This window comes from Corvus cornix, chromosome 4 (genome assembly GCF_000738735.6).
Source record: "Corvus cornix cornix isolate S_Up_H32 chromosome 4, ASM73873v5, whole genome shotgun sequence".
Lineage (NCBI taxonomy): Eukaryota > Metazoa > Chordata > Aves > Passeriformes > Corvidae > Corvus > Corvus cornix.
This window is the reverse complement of record NC_046334.1, coordinates 26620006-26646572: the sequence shown is the minus strand read 5'-3', so window position 1 is coordinate 26646572 and position 26567 is coordinate 26620006. Positions and strand designations below refer to the sequence as shown.

Below are 26567 nucleotides of genomic sequence, written 5' to 3'. Positions count from 1 at the left end.
AAACTACACACCACAGAACAAGTACCAGGGTAAGTGAAGACCACTCCTTTTCCAACGTGCCCTAAAGCATAGCTCAGACACTACAGTGAACAAAATCTCATCCTGTTTCCTTTTAGTGAAGCCCAGCCTCCCACACCAGCTGAGATTGGAGATTTTCCTGAGATGCTGTCTGCAGTTTTTGCACAGTGGGGTCAAATCCTGATTTCAGTTGCAGCAAACTTCTCTCCCTTCCACAGCATCCCTTCGAGACGAACTTCACCATGCCGTTGTCTGGCAAGCTTGACGAAGATGAGCGAACCCTCTGGCTCCCAGTCCCTTCCAGCTGTATCACTACCGTCTTCAAGGCTGGTGTCGGGGTGCGGGGTGGGTGCGTGTGTAGGACCCTATGGGATCTGTGCGGGGCTGCCGGGTACGTGGGTGTCTGCATGCCCGGGGGGCCGATACCCGCCGGGATGTCCCTGAGGCAGTGCCTGTCTGCGTGAGCGCTGCTGGGGCGGGGGTGCCGTGGGGATGTGGCTGCGAGCCGCGTACGCCTCGCAGGGCGCGGGCAGAGCGCTTTGTGCGGAGCGGGGACGCGCGGGGGGCGCCGCTCCCGCCCGGGCCGTGCCCACGCCGTGCCCGAGGGGCGGGACGGGGGCGGGGCGGGGCGGGGCGGCCGCTGCCCCCGGCCCACGCGGGGCCCCGCTCGCCACTCGCCCGGTGGCGGCGGCGGCCGTGGCGGGCGCAGCGCGGAGCCGAGCGGAGCCCGCCGCCGCCGCGGGAGCCTGGTGAGCGGGGAGCTGCCGCCGGGGCGGGCACCGGGCCTCCGCCTCCCGGGACAAAGCCGGGCTGGGAGGGACCCCTGTGCCGCCACTCGGGGCCGGGGCGGGGCTGCCCGGGGGCCGGGGCGGCGGGGCTGTGCCGCTGCCCACCGAGTATGCGGGCGGAGGGCTGGGGCGGGGGTCTGAAACCGGCTCGGGGCGCGCTCCGGTCCGGACCGGTACCGGCGCCCGCCTCGGGAACCCCGGTGGGCTCTGCCCGATAAACTTTTTCCGGTCCTGGTGGGCGCCCGGCGCCCCGGAGGGACCGTCTGGCAGCCAGAGCTACTTGGGCTGGGGGTTTGGGGCTGTTTTTTTGCGCCGGAGCATCCTTGTGCCGCAGCCTGGAATCTCTATCCCTGGGAACAGGTAGCCGTTACATCGGGTTCTCGCCGGTGCCCCGGGACGCGCGGGGGCTCCGGGGATGCCTCAGACCCAGGTCGTGGCTTTCGGCTTGCCCGGCGGCAGAGCCAGGTCCTGGCTTTCGGTCCCTTATCCCCCGCCGCTCCCGGCCTGTTTCCCCGCGCGGCGCCGCGTGGGTTGGCGCGGGTGGATCCCCGGTGCGCAGCCGGCGTGGGGACGCGGGCCCACCCCGGGATCTGGGCGGCGAGAAATGAGGGATGGAGACAGGGAAACGCTGGTCTTTAAGAGGCATTTGGCAGTGCCGAATATTAAACCAGAAGTGAAGAGTTTTTTCTGGCTCCGGTGCCTGCTTCCCTCCCTTTGATTTTTCTTTTAAATTTGCTGTCTCTCATCAGGACCCTTTTTCAGCTTTGGGTGATGCTGGACACTGCATGCTAGATCTAAAAGGAAACAAAGGCTAGAATATTTTTAAAGCTGTGCAAATACTGTTAACCTCGTTGAAGGTGTTGGAATATGCCTGAGAGTGATTCACTGCTCTTTGGTTAATTCGGACTCTATGAAAGTCCATGAAAAAGCCTGTCTAAAACAGTGTCTTCCCTAAAAAGAGACATTCAGCAATCTGGTTGGTGAATCCCGCCGATATTCCCCTTTTCCCCTGCTTTTTCAAGAAGCAGATCTTAATTTATTAGCCTGCCAGACAGAAGGAGTGTGCAGGTGCTAATGGTTTAGCCGATCAGAGACACCCTTCCCGTAGGTGGCACTTGAATTCGGTGATGCTTGTGGGTCAGTGGCTCTCTTCCGCTTCACTTTGTCCCACCCAGGCTCTTATTAGCTGTCTTTCTTTATGCCATGCAGTGTGGGTGGGTGTTGGAGAGGCTGGTCAGGGCATCTCTGAGCCCAGAGGCAAGAATCTTTACTGCAATGCAAGCTGGTTTAGGGGTGCATGCAACTGCAAAAGTGTTCATAGCTCTGGTGGTGTTCCAGTATGCCTTCGTGGAGGAAGTGCTTAAGGGTCAGGCTGGTAAATTTTGCTCACGTGCCTCCAGGATTGGAGTGTAAAAGGTGCCTGTTCAGTTGGAGACCCTCAGGGAAAGGGCCTCAGTTTGCCTGGGGATCAGCTGGCTAGGGGATGATGACCTGAAGTTGGTTAGATCAGGAAGGACTCTACGGAGCCACGTGGGGGAATTGTGTGCCCTGACACCCATAGCAGCCGGCTGCATTCTCTGATCTTCTCTTTCCTAATCCCCTGAGCTTTGTGGGAGTCCTCCTCGGAAGTATCTCCAAAGTTTTTAGTTCCAGGTATCTAGCTGCTGGCTAGAGTGCAATCAGACCTGGCCAGGAGGCGGGGGGGGGGGCGTGTTGCACAGGAATGCAGGAATGTCTTGTTCCTGGGGCATTTCCCTCCTGGGGAAGGAAGATGGGAAGGAATCCTTGTCTGTAAGTAATCCAAGAGCAAAACGTTTTTCCCCTTGCAGACAATGAATCGTTTCAGCGAGCTGACACTGTTATTTGTGGCTCTTGGCAAACCAGATAAGAGCATTCTGCCAGACACTTGCTCAAATCAGTGCCAGCCCCAGCCTTGCTGATTGCCTTTCACTGGGTGGGAGAGAAGTCTTTGTGTACCACGGCAGTAATCACAGTGGTGCTTCTGGGTGAAGGAAGGTTGTTGCTGGTCCCCTTGGTTACACGGTCACTGATTCTGGTCCTTGTGTCTCCAGGCCTTTTTATTTTCCAGAGAGAGGATGCCACTTTGGAGAAGAAATTTTTCCTGCCTGGCTCTGCTTGTGGGGCTGTGAACAGCTATTTCCAAGACCCCTTTTCTTTACCCTTGATCTAAACCTTGCATGAGGCTGGTTATACATGCTCATTAAGCAGGGAATTAAATCACATAGGAATGCTGCTCGCTTGATGTCTTCTCTATTACAGAGCTATGCTTAGAAGTTGAGGCTTTTCAAGTGATTGTGTGGGCTTTAGCTAAGCTGTGAAAAAAGTCTTGTAAACAATATGCCTTTGTGATGAAGGCAGAGTAAGTGTAATTATCACCTGTCTTATTAAAAATCTTTCCCATTTGGGGGCATAATCAAACTAATCAGACAGTGTTGTGCTTTTCCAGATGACTAGGTGATCCTTACGAGTGGCTCAGGAGCAAATGCAAAATGAGCAGTGGAGGGCAGTGCAGAAGACGCAGTGGGCTCTCAGTCTGACCCACGAGGATTTGAAGATGTCTGCGTGCAGTGACTTTGTGGAACACATTTGGAAGCCCGGCTCCTGCAAAAACTGCTTCAACCCGAAGAGTTCCCATCGGCTGCAAACACCCCCAGACGTGGGAGCTTGTGGCGTGCTCCCGGATGGAGCTAGGACCAAGCCTGAGAGCCTCGTGTTGGAAGACGAAGGTGTAAATACTTCCCCCTTCTCAAAGCCAACAATTGCTGTGAAGCCAACAATGATAAACTCAGATGTTTCTGACGCGTGGGCGGATGTGAATATGAATGCAGATCTGTCACAGGTAATGATTAATCCAGTCAAAGCATGACTTCCCGTTACTTACCTATCCTCAGAGTGCTAGGAATATCTGTTACAACCATTTCCTTCCCTTTGTTTTTCCTTCTGGTCTTGACTCAGGTTTTTAAGCCACATATTGATTTCCCAATATACCTTTGGATGAAGCTGAATGAGCTGTTGCTCACAAGCCATATCCAGAGTAGCTTAAAAATACACTGTTTGTTTAGGAACTTCCGTTTTATAAATGAGGATGCGGGTTATTTTCCTGGGAAGTTTGACTGAAAAGATGTCTTGTCTGCTTGCAGTCAGTGCTGCCTGGATCCGTGGTCTTTGTGGGTGAGGAAGAAGGTGCCCTGCCTCCCTGCTTGTTCCTACCAATCTTTGCCAGAGCAGTAATGCCCTGTGGGTGCAGCTCCTCGCCCTGACCAGTCGATACCAGCAGTGCCTCAGCAGAGTGACGCACAGGCTGCTGCCCTGCTGCTCACGGCATAGGTGTGCTCCTATTTCCCCGTGCCCCAGAGGAGAGTCAGGGCTCACCAGATCCCTTAGCCTCCCACTGCTGTCCCTTTCTTCTCTTCTAAGGGGTGAAGGGCACATGAGCACAAGCTGCCACCGTTGGTGGCGTTTGATCTGTGCGTGCGGATTTGGCATGCCTGCTCCCCAATCCCTGCTTCTGAGCATGGCCAAGCTGCTATCCCAGGATAACCCATGATAGTCTGTGTCTGTGTTCTGGAGTCACACACTCTGGAGCAGTGTGAAATTAAATGAAAATAAGCAGAGAGAGGTGCAAATATTCCTTCGCTCTCTGAATCTTTAATTGCACAGTGATTCACAGACAGGATGACAGGTTGGACATGTTTCTGGCAGCAAACCCATAGGAAGAGAAAGGAGAATGTCTTATTCCGGTGCATTGCCATTGTTGGTAATGCAAGGATTACAAATGGTCCAGGAAATACAACAAGTGTAGTTTTAGCAGGAAAGGTTTGTGGGAATTAGAGGTGGGGTAAGCACAGCAAAATAGATAGTGAATTCCAGAGTACTGTTCTGCAGAGCTGGGCTTTTGTTTTTGCAGTTTGTGGGTTTGTTTAAATTTTATTTGTCTTTCATTTTGCATATGCACATTCTGACAGGGCACTTGTCTCTTTGACCCATTCAGGTCAGCTGGGGTGTGATTTCTGGCAAACAACTCCTCCTGAAATCAGGAGATGCGCAGCGCATCTGCCCTGACAATTTTGGCAATGGTGGTGTGAGAAAGCCCTTCCTTCACAACCAGCCCAGCGACTGCTTGTCTTGCTGCCCTCCCAGCTACTCCATGGTGGGTCTGCGCAGCCTGGAGGGTCGAGTGGAGAGAAATGTCTCCATCCATAGCCTGGTACTTGTGGGTGAGGTGGGCAAGCAGGAGGACAGAGTTAAAGACAAGTTTGCCCTGCCTCATCAGGTCCCCTGCCCTAATCCATCTGCCCTGGGGGACAGAAGCACCACTAACTCCAGCAGAAACCCTTCTTCCCAAGCCAGAGAAGGAGCAGTGCTCCCTTCAGGGGGTGACTGTGGTCACATCTCCTCCATCTTTGAAAGTGAAGGGGGCGAGTACTGTTCAATCACGAACTGCCACAAAGAGCACCCCGTCCCGTGGGAGCTGTGTTGCACAGAGGAAAAGGCTGCACAGTGCGAGAAGGAGAGTCACACTCCCAGTGGATGGAGGCAGCGGGATGCTCCTGAGACTCCCAGGCCAAGTGGCCGGACAGTCAAGTTCAGCGAAGAGGAGCGCAGAGCTGTGAACGTGGCCTTCTGCATCACAAAAGACCAGAGTGATCCTCTTTCCTATGCCCTGTGTTCAGACAGGAAAAACCTGGCTCTCCACACGGAGCCTGCCAGCCTCCCTGAGAGCACAGGGAGCAGCAAGGTGGCTGCCCTTGCTTTGTCCCGGGAGGATGAGGACTTGCCTCTCCCTGGGGAGCCCTCTGTCACAGGAGGCCCCCGCACTGAGGGTTCAAGCACCCCTCAGCAGGCTCTGGTGGAGCCACAGCGCCCTCACCTCTCCGAGCCAGCCCGTGGTGATCCCATCTATGCTGAGAGCACCAAGAGGAGGAAGGCACAGCTGAAGGCTGTTGGCAGCCAGGCAAAAGCAGAGAAGCTGGCCCGTGGCACTGCCAAGGAGAAAGCTGATGGGTTGTGGAAGGATGGTGGCTGGGCTTTGGGAGGTGAGAAGGAATACCAGGACTCCACTGGCCAGGTGGCGGCAAAGATAACTATAATGACAGCACACACTGAGGATGATCACAAGACAATATTCCTCAGCAGCCCTGACTCAGCAGTAGGGGTTCAGTGGCCATGTATGAGCCCCACTTCCCACCCCGATTTTGGGACTTCATCACCTGCTATTGAGGCTGGACAGATTTTTCAAGCATCTGGAAGTGAAAACAGCACAAGATTTCATCTGGCAGCTCCTGTCAAGACCTCACTTACTGAGAGTCCAGCCATCCCCCCAAAGATGTCCAAAAACAGCCAGCCAGGCAGTGAGGGGAGCCGTGCGCCCCCAGTCAGCTCCCATGTGGGAATGTTTGGTGATGACAACAGCCATGATGGAGCTGGTGCTCAGTTGCTGCCGAGGAGCTGCACTGATACAGGTGCCTTTGGGGCGTCCCCTTCTCCCTGTGCTCATGTGAATGGGGTCTCTGTGGAGGAGTCCAGCAGAGGCTCGTCCCATGACAGGAGGCAGAAATACTATAACCCAACATGGACGAAGCAGTGCCGAATAGAGGAGGAGGAGGAGCAGGAGGAGGAGCAGGAGGTCTTAAACCACCCATGGACAGTAGGAGCTGAGAGTGGAAGAGCTGGTGCCGACTTCGTGGATGACGGCCCGATACTGGAGAGCCAGGCTGGAATCACCAAGTCTTCTTCTTTCTCCTTTGATTTCCCTAACGACAAGAGCAATGCTATGGAGTTTGCACCACCACCACCACCGCCGCCGAAAAAGCAGTCCAGGTACAGCCCTGTGAATGTGTGCATGGTGGTCTGTTAACCCTTTGCAACTGGGATGCTTGCTGCGGGAGTTCATTGACTAGGAGGTATTTCCCATTCTTGTTTTCTGCCTTTTCTGTCCAAAGGTGGGCTTTCAGGAGCGTGGGAGGTGACTGCACAGCTGAAAAGCTATTTGTCTTTTTACTCTGAAAAGCTGTCTGATCTTTGCAAGTCTTGGTTTGAATGTCATGAGCACTTGTAAAAGCCCTTCAGGGCTGCAAGATACAGCCTGAAGTCCCAATATTCAAGTGAGAACAAGGTCCATGCCCGGGATGGCTGCTGTTTCCCAGGTCAGTTTCATTCTGTCTTGGCAGTTCCTCAGTGTTGAATAGCATAGAAAATCTGGGGTTGCAATCTTCTCTTGTAGGTGGAACTGGGCAACTTTTCTTGATGCTAATAAGAAGGGCCTCCAAAATCAACATTTTCAGTTTGGCTCTAATGACTTTTTGCTTTCGAGGTGAACTCTCAAAGCTGCAATTTCCCAGGGAGGGCTCTTTGCCTGCAAGCAGGTAATTGGAGCTTGCCTGACATGGGCTTGTTATGTGTGGGAGCCGCCCAGCTTCAGGCAACCTTCTGCTCACCGCTCTCCTGGAAGTCAGGTTTGCAGGCAGGGCAACAGCAGGCCCCAGAAAACATAAGTGAGTGAGGGAGAGCTGTCCATCTGGGAAGGAAATAGCTCTGCTAAGCAATTAAAAAAACCCCTCAGGCTTACAATACTTTGTGTGCATTCAGTATCTGCAGCTGTGTGTATCACCAAAAAAAAAAAAAAAAAGGGAAAAAATAAATAAAAAAAGAAGGTCAAATAGGGGAAGAAAATTTGTGACAGGTCTAACAGTTGCTTTTGAGTCATCCTGGAAGCATCCGTGTGCTAGAAAGCCTGTGTGAAAGCAGGCAGGCAAACTGAGGTCAGGGAACGCGTGGCATCCATGACTGGGATCTCTGGCAGAACTGTAAACCCTGCCAGGTGGTTGAGGTAGGTGCTGGTTACCCTCTGTGGCTGTAGGGCAGGTTGTGCTACAGGTATTTGTCTCCCAAGGGCCTTGATACCTGTAGCAGAGCCGTGGGGCACCTTACTCAAAAGAAAGAGCTTAGTCCTGCCTCCAGCTACCGAAGCTCAGCTGGCTGAGGAGCAGTAAGGAGTGATCTGATCAGACTCAGGTTTTGCAAGCCCTGCTTTGTTTGTTTGCTCTGAGGGTGCTTTTGTTTTTGTCTCAAGCAAAGCTGTGGCTGCTCCAAGTGTGTCAACGCAGGAACCGGGGCAGTGGGAGGGATAGCTGCATGCACAGCCAGTAAAATCACCACAGTGGCATTGTGTTACCCTGGGCAGGCGTTGCAGCTTCGGGCCGGGCCGTGGCCTGGTGCTGGAGGAACATGCCCTCTGTTCATCCTGGGCTGCAGCCAAATACCTGAAGAAGAAGAATCACAAAGATGACTCTGAGGCACATCCATACTCTCCTAGTGCCAGGCAGCCTGTGGACACGTGCTTGTCCCTAATGGAAGAACCACTGATCCTGCTCTTAGGCTTATGTAGTTCCTCACACAGACAGAGCACCTCAGCCCAGGACATTCCGTGGTGGCACAGCTGCAAAGGCTCCTTTGGCAGATGAAGGTGAAGCCAGTGTGAACATGGTTGTGGCACAGGCTTGGGGTTGGGGGCTTAGCAGATCAGGGTTCATCTCAGCTGCAAGAAAGGCATGTAACCATCGTTTTTCCTTCTTGATCTCAAGCGGCAGCAAGGCATTTGATTTCATGCTGCAAAATGAAGTCTGCCTGTTTGACTTTCCTAATGAAATTTAATTGCTTATTTTAAAGAAAATTTGCATGTGTGTTTGAGCTAGTTATAAAGCAGAGAAAGAAAAAGTGAGTCTGTAGATTTTGTTTTGTTCATCTTGGCTTTAACAATTAAAGGGGAAAAAAATTTTTACAGGGTAAATTCCTTCCAGACACTGAGGAAGCTCTGGTTTTGAAGTAAGCTCTCTCTTAGGATGGCGGAAGGAGTGATTTCAGCGGGGTTTAAAAGTTGTCACAAAAAAAGGGAGATAATGAATTTGTGCCTGTTTTGTCCTGTATAAAGCTACTCTGGATCTCTTGCAACTGTTTCTTCATACAATCCTCTCTTTGTGCTTGTTTGAAAGGTTATAGATATTTAATGTTTGCTTGGTCTGAAGCAGAATGGCAAATAAGTATAATTACAAGGGGAAAGAGGCTGGAAAGGGAAGATGGGGGCTGGTCTTCTTCCAAAAGCTGGGAAGGTAGTTGGCTAAGGAAGGAGCTCACCAGGGAAACTAGGATCCCCAGGACATGCATGTGCAATGATGATTTAAAGGCTCTTTGGTGTAAAATGCTCTAGTATGGCCTTCAGTTTCTTGGCACAAGGAATGAATCTTTGCTGAAATTTATGTCTTTCTTATACAGAGGATCAGGCTTAAATAATCCTCGTTGTTTCTTCTAGCCTCCAAAACCTTGATGGCTAATTTATTTCGTGTGCCTCCTAAAGAAAGAAAACAGTGATGCTGTTTAGCATCTTGAGCTGTTTTCATTACAATTAGTGCCACCTTCAAAAAGCAGTGCCGAAAAAAGCTTCTGAAATTTGCTGAGTGTGCTAGTGTGGGGTACCAAAGGTGCAGCACAGCACTTCCCCACACCTGTCATCGCTGAACGCAGCCAGGGAGAAAGAGCCTGAGGAGTGCCAGGATTGCCTGTTCCGGTGCTGCTGCCACCGCTTGCTGCCAGAGGGAACAGAGCACAGGAGTGTTGCAGAAAAACTGCAATGCTGGGAATTGGCTCACCAGGAGAAGAGCCAGGTGTTGGGAACTGGATCGCCAGGAAAAGAGCCAGGTTTGTTCCTCGCTGGGGAGGTGGTGCTGGCTGGTGGGGCTGTGCTGTGTGTTCCTTAAAAGGAATCAGTCTGTGATGGAGCAGCACTGTACCTGAGGCAGAATAGTCCTCTTTTCTTACCATTCCTGGGGCAGCTGTTTCTCCTCGGAGCTCAGTGTCAGGGTGTACCCCAGTGACAAAACAGACTGGCTTAAAAGGTTGTGATTTATCAGCCAATCTTTTAGGAGAGTTTGTTTCTTTTAAATTTAAAGTAATTCACTCTTCTGTGTGTGTCTTACCATTTTAAAAAAGCACAGAGCTGGAAATTGAAATGAGGTTTTTTACCTTCTTCACCACATCAGAGTATGCAGTGATGTAATTTTTGACCCACCTACCATCTTAATTCTGTACCCTATCTGAATTTTCCTGTGCATCTCCAGACTCCAAACCCTTGTTTCAACTTAACCTGTGCTACATAAAACCCCTCTGATAGAGGAAGGAGCTGTGTGCTCCTCTGAACAGAGCTAGGAGTTCTTCAAAATCCTTTCTCTCCCTTACCTCAGTTTTGGTTTCTCCACATTGGCCAGGTGATAGCAGAAGGGTCAGTACAAATCTAAGCTTCAAATGTTGTAAACTCCTGTATGCTGGGTTTTAATTTCCCTCTGCAACCAAGGGAAGATGCTGGAAGAAACAGCAAGTGGCAAGAGGAGGAAGATACAATTATTCCTGTTTCATGATAGACAAGCATATGGTACAATGGTGCTTCCTCTTGTGTAATAATTATGCCTAGCCATATGTTATGTTTGATGCTGTAATGCAGTCTGGCCATTCTCTCTTCTGTGCATTAGTTCCATTATTTTATTCTGGGAGGGGGTGTCTTGTTGACATTATCACCAAACACCTCCTGCAGTGCAGTTTGCTGTGTGGTGATTTTTGTGTGTTCTCTGTTCTCCTCTCCTTGCTCTGCTGTCACATGATTTATAAAGCTCGGCATCTCTGTTATCTGTTCAGTCCTGTCATCTGTGCCGAGAAGGAGTGTCCCCCTCCTGCTGGGACAGCAAGGCTGGGAGACCCCCATGGTGGCACTGCAGAGTGACCAGGTCTCTGTGCGGGGCAGAGGTGCCTTGCACATCCTCCAGGGCTGCCAGCAGGCTGCCCGTGGGGACAGCTGCTGGAAAGAAACAAGCGGGAGCCTGGCAGCTTTTTTGTCTGAGTGGCCTCCTGCTCTCCAAACCTGCCCCTTGCACTTGGTGAAAGTAACCAGATCTCCTTGTCAAATCTCGGACAGGAAATTCAAGCTGAAGGTATGTCCAAAGTCCAGGGATTCCTGGAGCAATATCCCAAGGCATGTGTGTCTGCTGCAGTTAGGGGAGCCAGGCTTTGGTGCCCATCTCCACTGTCTCTCTGAGAAGTGCAAGGCATGCAGTTGGCAGTGCTGGAGTCCCACAGCAGCATTAGGTGGGACCCCTATCTGTGAAAAAATGTGAAATTAAATGCATGGCTACTGGTCAAATTGAGACACGGGAAAGATGAAGCAGGCCCTGGCCAGAGATGCAACATGAGAGAAGGGAAATGAGCTGGCTCCCTTTTCAATGTTAAGAGAACTCCAAACTGTGTGTGTGGGGGGGGGTGGCGTTGTTATGTTTTGGTGTGCTTTTTTACAAAACCACTCTTTTCAGTGTTGACTTGTTTTAGGCAGGACTGTGAGAATCATGTGGAAAGTCAGCTGGATGAAATTTTTTATGATGGGAAAACTCTGAAATAGGGAACTGGAAGGGTTGCCTGAATATGCCAGGCTGTTGCATGGAGGATGTTGAGTAGCTGAAGTGTATTTAAAGCTACCAGAATAATTGGAGAGCTGAAAATCTGTGAAATCCTGTGGGTTTAGGTTATTAGATTGGGAGAGCTGACTCTGGTGACCTGTTCTTTATGCACAGGCACATGATGAAGGCTCTGGTGCTGCTCTTGAAGTTGTTGGTTATGTTTTAGGTGCTGAGCAGGCATTTTTAAATTGATGTAAATTAACTACTGTTACATCTTTCTGAAGTGGAGCGTAGCCCACAGGTGTTTGTAAGTCAGTGGTGCAGGGCACAAACCCAGTGTTTTCTTTAGATTTAAGATGGGTTGGTGCTCTTTATTTCCAACTTCCTTTGGTGATTTCCAGTATCCTTTGGTGTAAAGGGCAAGATGGAGAATAGCCACCTGTGTGCCCTTGTACTCGGGTGAGGTGGAAGGAACACTAGAAAAGCAGGGGATGTTTGGGTGAGCTGTAAATCAGGGTCCCACAGGCTGTTGCAGTGATGAGCTGTTCAGCTCTTGGCGTGGAATTTTACTGAAATGGGAGAGTTTGACCCTAGCAAATTTTCAGGAGTAATTCTTCGGTAGAGTGGGCGGTATTTTGATCTGTGCAGGCTGCAGCCTGGGCTTCAAGCAGCTCATAGGAAAAGAGGGAGATGTGAGGCAGAGGTATTTCCAGGAGGTATTAGCTGGCCTGGCTGTAACATCTGAAACAAGAGCAGGATGTCGTTTAAGCGGCAAACAATTTCTATTTCGGTGCGCCTATTCAGGAACTGCACTTTACATCAGTCACGGCGGTGCGGGGAGGAAACGGGGCTCTCTCTGCATCTGACTGCACCGACGCTGAGGCAGCAAGGCCAGCAGTCAGCAGGGCTCTGGCCGGTGCCGCGCTGCACCCAGGTTGCCTGGAGGAATAGGTGTGGCTGCGCACAGCGGACCTTGGACCGCGCCGAGCAAAGTCTCATCTCTCTCTGAGTGCGGGAATGGTAAGGCAGCTCCGTGAGTTTGTGTTCAGTGATGGGAAAGAAACAGAAACGCACCAACTTTTCGGGGGGGCTGGGGGAAGGAATGTGTTAGAAAACATCTTATCTGTGTGAATCAAGACTGGATATCTTGCTAAATCTTCTTCTCTTATGGATTCAAATCCTTCTTTGATTCTTGCCAGGTCAGACAGTGTACCGGCATGGGTGTGCACCCTTGTGTTTTTTCCACCCAAATTACTAAATGTTAAACATCTGAGAAAGTTGTAGGATAAAGTTATATCTTTATAGTAAAAAGAAAAAAAAAAAAAAAGAGAGTGCAGTTGGTTGCTTTCAACAGCATTAGTCATAACAGACCTAAGCCCCTCAAACTCTCTGTCTGTCTCTCTCTCTCTCTCTCATTTTTTAAACTGTGGCTCGTGTGGTGAATTGTGAAGTTTTGTAAATCATCCCCAAGAGGCTTGCTGTGATAAATTCATCACTGGTGCAAGACCAGTGTCTCTGCTGAAGTATACCTGAACTGGTTGTTAGAGCCTTATTTTCATCAGCCCTTGAGTATTTTTAGACCAAGGCTGCTCAGGCAAATGAGGAAGTCTGGCAGAAGTTTCTTCCGGGCTTCTCATACACTCTGCTCTCCATGTGGTGGTGTGGACATGAGAGTAAGTGCTTTGTCTGGATTGGGAATGAAACATTTCTCAATCCTCAAATAAAAATCTCTTGTAGTGTCTTGCTGTGCTTGGGAGTTTTGGACGAGGAGGGGTCCCGTGTGTGTGACCAGGGTGCCACAAGCAAACGGCCGTGCATGTCTTTTGTTTGTCTTTCTCAGCAGCCATTCAGCCGTCTGATTAGGAAACGCCGGATACCTTCCAGCAAGCTAGCTGGTGGAAGTCCTTTTACTTCTGTACAAGTCTGCCACTAACCGTTTTACATTCTTAATCAATGTGTTGAATTTTATCAGCAGATTGGCAGTTTTACTTAAAATATGTGGACCGATAACTTTTGTTTGCTGGCTGACGGAGTCAGAACTATACCAATGCTAGGAGTGTTTATGCTCTTCTGTGCTGCCTGATTTCAACAGTTTCTGTTTTCCAAGGCAGAAAAATGAAGAAAATGCAGGAGAAATTCTTTATCTTAGTGAAAAGTCCTGCTTGTCTAAACTGGTCACTTAAACCATGACCTAGCAGGTTATAAGCCCAGTTTATGGTTGGTTTATTAATTTTTTTTAGGTGGAAGCTGCATGGAAAACTGTAGGTCTTACATTAAAAACTGCATGATAGGTTCTGAGTTTGGCAGACACATGTTTTCTGCAGAGATGCTTCTTCTTTTGCAAGGTGTTGGTTGTTACTGTGGTGCACAGTTGGAGATGATGGACTCTTCTGGTACCTATGCCTCTGTTATGAAGGAATGGGGTTCACACACCCAGCCTCGACCTGCCTTCTGTAAAATGGGAGGAGTGGTGCTACTCCTTTCCTTTGAGAACTTTGTTGAAGGCAAACACTGGTGGGTCCCCACTTCCCAGTGGCAGTGGCCAAAATGGGATGTGGTGCAGCACCTCACATGTTCTATGCAAAGATGGTGCAGACTGGGGCTGAATGCTCTTGGCTCACTGGCTTTCACTCTCTGCTCAAGCACAGCTAGTTTGGCATGAGGACTGCAAGCCTATTACCTGCTCAGAGTCTATGGGATGCAATTCCCCAGGTGCTGGAGAAAGAAGAAAAGTACAGGAATGAGGTGGTCTGGTGTGATAAAAGGTTGTGCAGTATGGATAGGCAGAGAGCAAGCTAAAGCTGCTCTCAGGTCGAGTCTCCATGCAAAAGTGTGTGCAGGGCATCCTTTTGCCATCTGTCTCCTGACTTCTCTTTCACTCTCTCTAGGCATGCTCTGAAAATGAACCCAAATAACACTGAGCTGGAGAGAGTCAGCAACAGCTCTGCAGAGAGCCTCAGCCCACCCTTCAGGAGTGCCCACGTCACCTTCACGGCTGGCTCCAGCGACAGCCTCGACTCAGACACACAGACAGGCAGCGATGGCAGTAAGTGACCACTGGGTATGGGAGAGGTAGCATTGTACCTGAGGCCCACTGCTGGGACAGCATCCTCGGAGCAGGGGTCACGAGGGTCCAATCCCCAGCTCCCCCAGTGACCCTTCATCTTTCCACTTCTACCCTTCTGCCTCTCGATGCACTTTAGATGAATGTGGCAGAGTCAGACCAGCATCATAGACTTTTTCCTCTTTCAGTCAGCACGTGCCAGTATCATTCACCCTGTAGATCTCCTCTGGTCTGGATAAAATCTCCATATAGAAACAATCCTGCTTGTGCTTCATGCATTTCACGATGTCACAAGTAGCAGTGCTGTAGAAAGTCCTCCATAGATTTGAGGAGTACCAGAAGGAGTTTTGTGCTAGAGGTGATCCCTCCCTCTCATTGTGTTCCCTGTTATTTCTTAAGGGGGAGAAAATCTGCCTGCACTCGTTTAACTGAGATTAAAAAATACTTACTATGAAGTCACTTTTTTCATCAGTGTGTAACTTAGACATGCACTAACGTGTTCAGCAGCTCAGAAAGTATTTCCTTAGCAAGAGCAACCTTCATGTAGTGGAAGTTCTGGCTTTCCAAGAGCAACAATGTGCAGCAATAAAATTAAGAGCCAGAGCTCTGGAAACTCCATTTTTCCACCACTAACTTGGAGTCTGAGAGTGAGACCTTGCCAGGAAATTGTACAGGGGTAAGAAAAACTCACATATGTTAGATCTTTACTTGCTAGGCACAGAAGCAATTTGCTGTCAAAAATGATAGGGACAAGAGGATTTCTCTGCCTCCACTAACAGAAGCAACTGTTCAAACTCATCGTGGGAAAGATGAGTTTTTAAATGAATACTCAGATGCAGTTTTTCTTGCTGATGCAAGCAAGAAGCTGTGCAGTCAGCCACTGAGTGAGGTGAGCTCAAATTAATTGGCTATGCTGTCATATGTTAAAATATGAAGTGGAGGGGAGCTTTTAAGCCCTTGACATGCAGAAGGACTCTATGCTGAAGGTGCAGAGCACTGTTAGGAGAGTTGTGAAAGAGTTTAATTCATTACCTTCTGCTTGGGGAAGAGCCCAGCAGCATATAAAAAAAAGCTAAGAGCAGTTTGGCATTTGTGGGCTAGGCTTTCGGACCGGTTGCCAAACATTCCAGTGCTGATGTTTGTTTCCTAAGACTCTCTCAAGTAAATCTTGTCTCCTGAAGCAGGGATTCAGCTGCATGTCCTGGCAGAGATGCCTCTGGTGAGGTACTCAGGGACTGCACACTGAAGAATTTCTTTGGGCTCTATCCTCTGTCAAAGCCCCTTGGATGGAAGTGGCAAGAGGTGCCATGCTGAATGATCCCTGCCTGTGGCTTTTGACAGGGTTTTAATGGAGAGAATCTTTCCTGTGGACCCATCAGGGTGTGATGCAGATGTCTGGCTTTTCATTAAAGCTTGGGGCATGAATCTCAGCTGTTAAGGCAGATGTTTCTCAGCTGAAACTGGAGAGTAGTCACTTGCTGGGCGACTGGGTGTACAATGCAGGCACACACCTACCTGGGGCAAGGGTCCAACAGGAGTCAGATAGCTCAGCACCCAAGCACTGGGGCAAAACATGTGTTGATTCACATTTCCTACAGAGCTGTTTCTGAGCATATTGTCAGAAATTGGCTGCTGAAACAGCCTTGCATGGGAGACATACCTTCTGCAGAAGCTGAAATCAGTGCTGCTCATTCCTGAGCTGTCTCTCAGTGATGTTGCTGTGATGGGGTACAATTACAGGAGGTGCATACAGAGAGCCTTGGCAGTGGAGGAGACAAATGAAAATTGACCAGTGCTACCAAAATCTGGTGAGGAGCGATAGGGCCAGATGGTGGCAGCATCCACTCCGGTAGCTGAGAGCCAGGAGACCTGTACTCACCTCATGTGGTCTTAGGTGGTGGAGCAGCTAACAGGGATTGCTGCTCTGGCTCAGCTGGTGCAAACCTGCAAGTGACACGTCAGGACAGGCTGGGAGCTCAGGGACCTGAGCCCCTACACTTGGAGGTTGTACGTGATTGCTGGTGAGTCACTTGGGCTGTGACTGTGACGGAGACAAGTGCCTGCTGCAGGCTGACAGGAAACTGCCCCAGGGCATTCCTCTGGAGCAGGCAGAAAGCCGCTGTGAGGAAGTGCCTGCTGGCAGCTGAACCCTCAGCAGCTGCTTTGTGAGGAGGAAGGATCGTTTTCTACCACTCTGCAGCTTTGGAAAATAGATTTAAAGAAAGCAATAGATCCTGCTATCTGCTAAACTATTTGCTATTTGCTTGGAGCAAAACCCCACCTTTCACCTTTAAAGGTTTATACTTGCATGCAAGTTGTTAGCGGAGTCCTGTTTGTCATTCAAGTGGCATGGATAAATTCCCTTAAATTATTGTCTCTCTTCTTTTAATTTCCACTCCACTCCTCACTTGTTCTTTCTTTATGACCTGAAATTATTGTTCTTTATTTCAATGTTAGATCACCTTTTTGTCCTTTTTTTTTAACGTCCCACTTCTTTCATGGCATGTTAACTGTATTACCTGTCCCCAGTCTGGCCCAGATAGGAAAGCAGCTGCTATGGCTGCCCAAAATGAGCCATCCAATCCATGTGTAGTGGACATGTGGAGCTGCTTAGGGTTTAGTGGTATGTAGTGGCACCAGCCTGCCCTCTGAGCAAAGAAGTCTGGCAATAAGCTGGGAAACAGGCAGTGGGGGGGAAGGCCAGATTCTTTTTCAGCAAGATGGAAATTGCCAAAATTCCAGGCTTGCTCAGCGACCCTTCCCCAGTGTGAAGCAGAGAGAAAGGTTCAGTATACTTGGGGTGCTCTAGTACAGCCAGAGGGCTGGAGCCATGTGCCGTGAGTCACTCTGCTTATCATGCCCTTCTGCTGAAGCACTGGGTGGCAGCTCCCAGCAGAGAGAGGCTGAGTTTAAAGGATTGTCTTTATATCAAGTGCTTCATTCTTACCTTCCTGTGGATGACATCACAGCTTAAATATTTACCCTCTACTACCTTTTTACTACTGTATATGCAGTTCATAGGGGAATGGTTTCAAGGGTGGAGAAGTGAATTTCTCTACATGGCTGGTTGCAGCCTGCTTTGCAAACCTGCTCTGTTAAACTGGATTAAATCCCTAACCCCTCTAGTGAAACTTTGCAGTTGTGAATAGCTGAAGACTGTGCTGCGTTCGGATGTTGCTTTCTTCCCAGCCAGGGCCCTGGGGGTGGCAGGGATATGGAGAAGGACCTGCACTCTCAGCCTGCAAGGGCCACTCATGGCATCTTCTTGTGTGTTGCTATCCCCTAGGACACTCGTCTGAACCGAACCACTCGCCCCCTCCAGCTGGGAGCCAGTTGTTTCCCCCTGTCCCTTTCCTTCCTGTCTCCACTGAGGATGGCCCCTCTTCTGCCCCCAGCTGCCCACCCCCTCTGCCTCAGAAGAAGACCGTGATCAGAACTGTGTCTTCTCCAGATGGCTTTTTTGGGGGACAGGCATCTTCAGGCAAAGCAGCCAGTGCTGCCATCCCCAGGCTCAATGTCAGCCACTCTGAGAGCAATGTCTGCCTCCGAGAGGAGCCTCCCTTCATCCACCCAGCCAGCCTGGGGGGCCGTCCCGGTGCCTTCTCCTCCTCCGAGTCCCTGGAGAAAAGCTCCAAAGGAAACAGCTACTGGGGCTCGAGCACTGGTAAGAGCACAGGGGCTTGCGGCCCCGGCAGAAACCTCCAGTCCCTGTCCTCCTCGCAGCTCAGTGTGTCCAGCCAGGTGTCATCGGCCTCCAGCCTCCACAACCTCCTGAGCAACATCGACAGCAAGGAGGGGGTGTACAGCAAGCTGGGGGCCCTGTACGCCGAGTCCCTGCGCCGCCTGGTTGCCAAGTGCGAGGACTGCTTCATGCGGGAGCAGAAGAACGAGCTGCACTTCAGCGAGAACAACTGGTCGCTCTTCAAGCTGACGTGCAACAAGCCCTGCTGCGACTCGGGGGACGCGATCTATTACTGTGCCACTTGCTCCAAGGACCCTTCTACTACCTATGCTGTGAAGGTAAGTCCACAACCAGCAGGCATCCAGGCTTATCTCCATCTTCTAGATGGAGATGTGTGCACTATCAGCACACGGTGTCCCATACAATGTCTCGTTTTCTCTGCTTGTATTTCTCACTGGTGAAGTTTGGCAAGCAAAACCCCTTCCAAAATTGCCACTTTTCCCCTACTTGCTTGCAAAGGTTAATTTGGAGAAGGAGTTTTCATTGTAACAAATGACAGTCAGGTTTAGCTTATTGCTAAAGGGGTCTGAAACCCAACCATTTTCTCTCTCTGAAAGCATCTTTGTGCAAATACTCTGTTGTAAACTCAGAGGTATTTGCCTCTGATGACACAAGCTGATGAAAGGCTGCTCAAAGACAGCATTTTTGCCTCTGCCTGCCTTTTAAGTGGAAGGTCTGACCCAGATACTATGTGAATGCTTATATGATCTTGAAACTACAGACAGTAAGATATTGCAGATCCCAATTAAACAATGAGAGGCTGACCCAGACATGCTGTGTAAGGTCAGGTCTGAAATATTTTCCTGTAACTCCACGGAATATATGTTTTGAAATGGAAACTTGAGGTGCAATAGTTCAGCTCTTTGAAACCTGGATAAGTAAGCTTATCCAACCCGTTCCGTGGACATCCTGTGGATTTGGGGCTCTTGATCCATGGTACTACTTGAATACAGAGATCTTAATTTCCATTCTGACATTAACACTAGGGACGTCTCACTGCTCCTTATTCCTCACATTGTTTTCAAAGCCTAAAGTAATTCCCAAAAAAGCACTGTCAGAGATGCATTAAAGAAGGAAAAAAAAAAGAAAAAAAGTCTCTGCTGAATAGTTTCCACCATTATGAACTCTAAGGGTTGTTTTAGGATGTTTTAAAACATCCCTAAGGGATGTTCTAGTTAAGTGATAGCTTAAAAGCCAGTTCATATCCTAAAGGAAGTACAGTCAACCCAACAGGGGGGCTGTAAATAACCAGAATGGAATTAGATGAGATCTTGCACCAGTACCCTTAGTCCAGCACTCAGAGCCTCAGCTTTTCTTGTGCGTTACACCTCAATCCATCACAACTTTCTTCCTGAACCCTAAAAACTGTGTAGTGAACTGTTGTGCTCCTTTTCAATCTGCAGTTCCCTGTGGCACACCTACACCTTTGCTTTTGCCTGCCGTGTTAGGTGGGGTTCAGTAGCTCAGCTCTGTGGCTGTAGTGCATGAATTCTTGCCAAGGCAGAAACAGCACATTTCAGCCTCTAGACAGGACTGCACTTGTGTCCCTGTGTGTGAAGTGAGCTTACTCTGTGCCCTTGGTACACTGCAGAGCAACCTAACAAAGTCAAAACCACTGCAACAAGGCCTTACTCTGTGCCAGCATAGTGATGTTGTGTATGTGTTTATCCATGTGCATGGATATGGTTCCTGAGTGCCACCATCCCTTTGGTAGGGAATGAATAATTGTGAAACATTACAATTGGCTGACCCCTAGCTGCCTCTCCTGGCTTCTGGTATAGATTTTTTGACATGAAAGAGATCAAAGACCTGTAGTTAAAATTAGACTTAGAGAGCTCAAAATGGGCAGAGGATCTGACTTGAGCCAAGGAGTCTATGGAGGAGCAGGAGCCAGAGTCTGAGCTGTGCACAGATAGACATGGCTATGTATAAAACAGTTGGAAGGAGCCAGGGTTACATGAAATGGCTTTAGAGGAATTAAGCCAAGATATGCTCCATGTGTTCGCTTCTTTCTCCTCTTAGAGGTATGTGACTAAGGCAGCCCCAGGCTCCTACTTGGAGCTTTCAGCATGGAGGATGCCTCTGGTGCAGCCAAAGTGAAGAAGAATGGCTGGACAGGGAAGATTTCCCTGCATTCGTTTGGCTGTAGTTGTTCTTCCAGAGACTCCTCTCTTGCCAGGAATTCCCCCCCATTTCTTATGCCTTACATGTCTTTCCTTTGTAGGGAGGAACAAGCAGGTTTGTTAGCCAGAGGGCTGGAAGGGCTGTTCTGCATTTGGGGACCTCCTGCGTCATCCTGGGTCCCGCTGCATTCATCTGCATTCTGCCTAGCTGTCCAAAGCTTGTCTTTCCACAAATAAGCCATGGCAGGGTATTTTTGTTTAGAAAAGAGAGGACAATAGGGATTTGAAATGCCCCGTCTTCACAGTATTGTCTCATCTGAGTGAATTACCTGCAAATGCCTAGATTCAAACCCTTGCTAGAGGAATACAAAAGCAGCCCTCTTCTTCAGCTCCTCTCTATTCTTGTGTATATTTTAACTCGGAGGCAAAATTGATTTCTCGTACGATTTTGCACGCATGCTGTGACTGGCAGTGGCACGCTCCAGGGTTTGAAACCTTTTATGCTGAGTTTCAGCCTGTTGCTTATTCCTGTGGATGGCATATAAACACATCGCTAAATAAAGGAAAAGTACAATAGAAATGCCAGAAGGCCCCATAAGCTAATGGATATTCCTATAATAAACCTGGGTTTGAGTCTCTAATGCAGTATGAAGCTAAAATACAGAAGAAAATGAAGATAGAAATCATGTGGGTTAAAGAGAATCCAGGTTATAAAATGCTTTTTTCTCCCTAGAGTTTGCTGCACTCTCACTTCTTTCTAGGCCTGTTGTAAGCTCCCATTTTCTCTTTGGTGTTTTTTTGCCTGTGCTGAGGAGTACAGCTTGTTGCTGGTTTCCCTTAGCCATTGATCAGGGGTTTGAGAGTAGTTGCTGATGCAAGGAAGTGGAATGGTTGAGGAGGATGTGAGAGTGGCTCCAGGGCTTAGGACCAGAGAAGGATCAGGTGGGAAGAAAGTGCTGGACGCCTCACCACGAACAGCACTATTGCTCGCTGTCACCTCACATCGCATGGGGCGTCATCCAGGAGTGTTAACTATCTCCAGAGATGGAGACAGCATGTCTTCTGCCACAAGCTTTGCTTTTCTCCCTTCAGGAATGTCTCTTGGGTTGCAGGAGTTTATCTCAATGACATCTGTGATGTAAAAAATATGTTGCTTCTGTTGGCAATGAAACAAAATCTTCAGAAGTTATTTACAGTGGGACTACCGTCCTCCTTTCCTCCAGTTGCTGGGCATTGCCTGGCAAAGGAAGTGTGCCCAGAAATGCAACCCAGACATCTGGTTGCTACGGTTGGGCTGTTGCAGGACAAAAACAATCCTCAAGCCAGGAGATTATTTAAAGTACTTAAGGCACCAATGCTCATCCTGCTTCTACTGTTGTCTTCTGTAGCATCTGCAAATCACAGCTTAGGATTCCACCTCAGCTTCTGGTCGCTGCCCTGTGTCTGTCACTGGCTGATGGTCTGTTCTTTCGGTCTCTCCTCACAGATTTGTAAAACCCAGGAGTCCAAGGTAGCTGCTTCGTACTGCAGCCCTGCAGTGCCAGTTCACTTCAACATCCAGCAGGACTGTGGGCATTTTGTGGCCTCTGTCCCCTCCAGCATGCTGCTGGCCTCAGATGTGGGGAAAAGCATGCCTGGAGATGGCTTCCATCCCTCCCGCACTGCCAGTGAGCACGACTGTGTGGTGGTCATCACCCGCGAGGTGCCGAGCCAGACGACCGCTGACTTCGTGAGGGACTCGGTGACACTGCACCAAGCCAAGCCGGAGCTGTATGAACGTCGCGTTTGCTTCCTGCTCCTCCAGCTCTGCAATGGCCTGGAGCATCTCAAAGAGCATGGCATCATCCATCGTGACCTGTGCCTGGAGAACCTCCTGCTTGTCCCCTGCAAGCCCCCCATGAGCTGTGTGAAAGCCAAAGATGACAAACACTTACCCCGCCTCATCATCAGCAATTTTTTGAAAGCTAAACAGAAAACTGGAACTGGAGACTCCAAGCTGAAGAAGAGTCAGGCCCGGCTGGCCCCGGAGATTGTGTCGGCTTCTCAGTACAAGAAGTTTGATGAGTTTCAGACTGGTATTCTTATCTATGAACTGCTGCACCAGCCCAACCCCTTTGAGGAGAAGGTGCACCTCAGGGAGCAGGAGTACAGCCCTGAGGACCTCCCTGCTCTACCCAGCCTGTCCATCTACTCCCGGGGACTCCAGCAGCTGGCACACCTACTACTGGAAGCAGATCCTATCAAGCGTGTGCGGATCACCGAGGCCAAGCGAATGCTGCAGTGTCTGCTTTGGGGGCCCCGAAAAGACCTCACGGAGCAGCCCCTCAGCCAGGAGGAAACCCTGCGCCAGGTGCTGCAGAATTGGGTGGACATGAAGCGTGCCCTGCTCATGATGAAGTTCGCAGAGAGGGCCGTGGACACGGAGCGGAGTGTTGAACTGGAGGACTGGCTGTGCTGCCAGTACTTAGCATCTGCTGAGCCAGCCTCCCTCTTGCACACATTAAGACTGCTGCAGCTGCTCTGACCTTGGATGTGTCTTGGAGGCAGCTGAGGGCTCCTGGTTGCCTTGTGGCTAAAGGTACACAGCCCTTTTACATGTGAGAGGTTTGAGTCTCAGCTGTGAATGCACGTTCAGCTCCTGCCCCGCACTCCAGTCAGAGTGCACAAGGCATGTTTAGTATCCTCAGCACTGTTAATTTGCAAGCAGGCAAAACTGGGAACCTACCCCTATTTTGGGGGATTTTTGTTTTTTGGTATGGTAAATGTGGACTAATAAACTCCTGCCTGCGTGTGTGCATGTTTCTAATGAACTCACTGTACCAAGTTGATTTCTGCACCTGTGGGACAATGCTCTGATCCCCACTTCTCCCAAAGCATCAGAAGCCTTTTTGCCCAGGAAGACCACCACACTCTAGAACCACTGTCCATCCCATGGATCATCCCTGGGCAGCAGGGGTGAACAGGTGGCTGCTTCTCCTCAGGAGCAAGGGCACTTCACATAATGCTCCTTTTCAAGGGAGAACCCGGGGCTTTCAAGTTCACTTCTTTTGTGGGTTTTGGCATCCATTTTGCTTCTCACTTTCAAAACAAGAATCCCTGCTTGTTTCTGTGTATCAGTTCTATTTTTCTCTATGGGCAGTTCAATATCAGCTGCCTGTTACCTTCGTTAGATACTAATACAGCCTGGCTTTCCTGTCTGGTGGTGCAGCCGTAGTGGAGCACCACTGTTGGATATGAAGGGGTGAGAGAGAGCTCGGGGTGGGTCTGTTCATGAGGATGATGCTGCGTGCTGGGAATTACCCCGTGTAAAGCTAATGAAATGGAAAATCCCCAATTCACCTCCAAGGCCTTGGCAGGGGAAGCCAGGGCCAGGTTGCTTGGCTTTCCCCATCCCTCCAGCTCCCTCCCTTTGCCTGGTAATTCACTTGTACCTTGTGTCTAACATTTATTTAACTCCTTTATTGAGAGATGAGCTGGCACGTGAAAGGCTGGGGCCACTGCAGGCCGGCAGGGTCTTACTGCTGCTGGTGTTTGAATTAGAGATGCGTAGGGCTGGGTGCGCTGCAAACACATTTCTCCAACAGATGGGATACAGAAGCAGCAAAATGAAGGTAGAGAAACTGGCCTGGCTCCCTTCAACCCCTTTCCCTCCATCCAGACATAGAGCAGCCACTCAGACTGGGAGAGAGGTGATGCTGCTGAGAAAAAAAAAGAAAAAGATTTTTCAAGAGGTTGTGGGCTTCTTTTACTCTTGCACCCCAACATGAGGCAGAGATGAGCTGCCCTGCTCCTGACACCAGTTCTGCAGCCCTTGGAGAAGTGGTAAGTTTGGGACATTTGGAGAGAGCCTAGCATCAGCTTATCTGAGACAGAATGTCACTAGCTGAGCTACCCACTTCCCAGCTCTAACAGGGAGAAATTCATGAGCCCTTCCTCCAGCCTTGATTCACCTCCAGACACAGCCTGCTCTTTTGGGGAATTTTAATTCCCAGGTTTTCTTAACACTTCGTGTACTTTCTATGAATCTTTCTTTTTTTTTTTTTACCTGGTTGGCTATGGTTGCAGCTGATGGGAGGGGATAGTTCCTTGGCTGGGTACCCATTTGCAATGAATTTCCCCTGATCCCCTTAGGGAGGAGGCTGTGCAGGTCCCTACCTGCTGGAAGAATGTGGGATGGCTCCAACTGTGACCACTGGGAGTTTTTTATACACTGGCTTTCTTGCATCTGACTTTTGGGTTCACTTCCCTCCAGTGAAGTTAGCAGGAGCTTTCTGGCTTGGGAACCACTGTCCATCCCAGGGATCATCCTGGACACAACACTCTGGAAGGTCTGGCTCTGACTTGCTGCATGTGGTCTCACATGGGCCAGCAGAGTGATGAAAGAGCTGGAGAACCTGTCTGAAGGAGCCCAGCATGTTTTTCTGAGATAAGATGAAGAGATGACTCAGTTTCCAAGCATGAATGTAGGGAAGAGGTTGGTGGCAGCTCTGCAGGAGAGCACTGAAGGAGGAAGGGACTGGCCATGACATCCAAGTTGTGCTAAAAACAGGGAGATAATTTGCAAATCAAGTGGCTTGCAAAGCTTTAGCTGAGTACTCAGTGGGACTCAGGAGGTAGCCAAACATTCAACCAGCCCACATAACACAAGGTTGGATCCATTTTGCATGGTGAGTTTCAATTTGGTGACGAACACTGTTAGAGGTATTGGCACAGGGCCTGCATAGCATAGGATGTTAACTTGATCAAAACTCTTTCTCTTGAGTTTGGGCACTTGAGTCTGATTCTGTTGTTGATCTTGGCACCTTGCAGCAGCATTCCCAGCAGACCAGAGGCCAACAGTAGTCTTTTTCACCTATATATTTTTTAGATTGGGTGGGTGGCCTCTTGGTCTCATATGGACAGAAATTCTTAGCTCCAGGCTTTCCTGGTACTTTCCCCTGTGGTAGCTCATGCTTCTTCTCCAGCCTGAGCAGTCCTAGGTTTTGGGTCTTAGGTTCAATGCTTGAACTGGAGAAGTGCATTAGGATTTCTGATGTGTAGCTGTTGTGGGGAAAGTGACACCTAAGCCTCAGCTGAGTGCCACAGCTGAGTTTGAGGACTTTGCTGTCTTATGCCCCCCTTGTCTGTGCTGTCTCCACCATGCCATGGGCAGCAGCTCCCCTTTTCCTAGCAGGCAGTCTTGTCCCCATGCCCAGGAACCTCTGCAAGAATGGTGGAGGGGATGGATCATTCCCTGTGTGGCAGGGGTTACAGGTGACCCTGCACCCTGGGGACCAAGTGTGTCACCTGCTCAGGGGGAAGGAGGGTTGCAGGACATATCTGACTGGGAGCACAGCTTGAGGTCTGTATGCCATAGGGACAGTGCTGAGGAGCAGTGACTGGAGGAGCACCACAGACCCCAGCATCTCACTGATGCTGCTGGATGGGGAAGGGGGTGTTTTCTTGTCTCGTGCTGCCCCCAGGCAGCCTGGCAGCCCCTTTCCCAGTGGTCCAAGTGAACAAGAAAGGTGGATGTGCTGCACAGAAACTGTCTTGTATTTTGCTGTATTTTTGCAGGGTGTATTTTAAGAGCAGGCGATACACTGGAAAGAAGTTTTTTCCATGTCAATTTTGGCATGCATGACATGCAGCAACAGCCTGGTTTCAGAGGACTCATTCTGCCAAATCCATGGGGCTCAATATTTGACTTTGCTGAGTAAATATTTCTGAAGGCCTTTGCAGTGCCTGTTTAAGCAATTCTCTGCTATGGTTTTGAAAAAATGCCCTTGCTTTTCAAGGAGCAGGAACAAATTTCCACAGCAGTGCTGGAAATATTGACACACTGCTCATGCCTCTCATTTTATACCATCAAAGGCTGGGCGGTGGAAGCTTGCGAGCCATAATGAAGCATGTGAGTCAGCATTATTTGTTTCATTTCCCTGTGCTAAACAAGCAACAGCCAGTTCCTGGCGAAGGAATGAATTGTTTGACAATAGAGCGGGCGAGCAGGGCAGGCTGACCACTGTCAGAGCAAACTCTGGGCATGAAAGTCAAGCAGATATGACTCAGATACAAGCTTTAGGCATATAGTACTGTTCTGGAAACATTTTTGGTTGCATCTTTTTGTCTTCTTCAGAAAAAGAAAGGACATAAATGGGAAGGGAGGCTATTAAATAAGGCTGAGGTCTGAAATGAGCTCCTGTCTCAAGACTTTTCTGTGACCCTAGGAAAGCTGCTTAACTCCTACCCACAAAGCAGAGATGATCACTTTCTCTGTTACAAAGCAGAATCAACCACAAACCTCACAACTTTCTATTTGACTGTGTTAGGCAGGACATGAAAGTATCTAAATGAGGAATAAATTAAGAAATAAATGCGTGATTTATTAAAACATAA

The 26567-nt window shown here is 49.6% G+C and overlaps 1 protein-coding gene across 2 annotated transcripts; it reads left to right on the top strand.

Moving 5' to 3' along the window:
- The first annotated feature begins 708 nt into the window (after positions 1-708).
- Positions 709-26567, top strand: PRAG1 (PEAK1 related, kinase-activating pseudokinase 1). 2 transcript variants are annotated; one of them, XM_039551525.1, is made up of 6 exons: positions 709-767; positions 3274-3666; positions 4819-6647; positions 14152-14309; positions 17614-18347; positions 21679-26567. In XM_039551525.1, the coding sequence occupies exons 2-6, from the start codon at positions 3310-3312 to the stop codon at positions 22714-22716; spliced, it is 4116 nt and encodes a 1371-aa protein (XP_039407459.1). In that variant the 5' UTR covers positions 709-767; positions 3274-3309; the 3' UTR covers positions 22717-26567. The 2 variants fall into 2 exon arrangements, with proteins under 2 accessions (XP_039407459.1, XP_039407460.1); XM_039551526.1 differs by lacking the exon at positions 709-767 and adding an exon at positions 982-1166.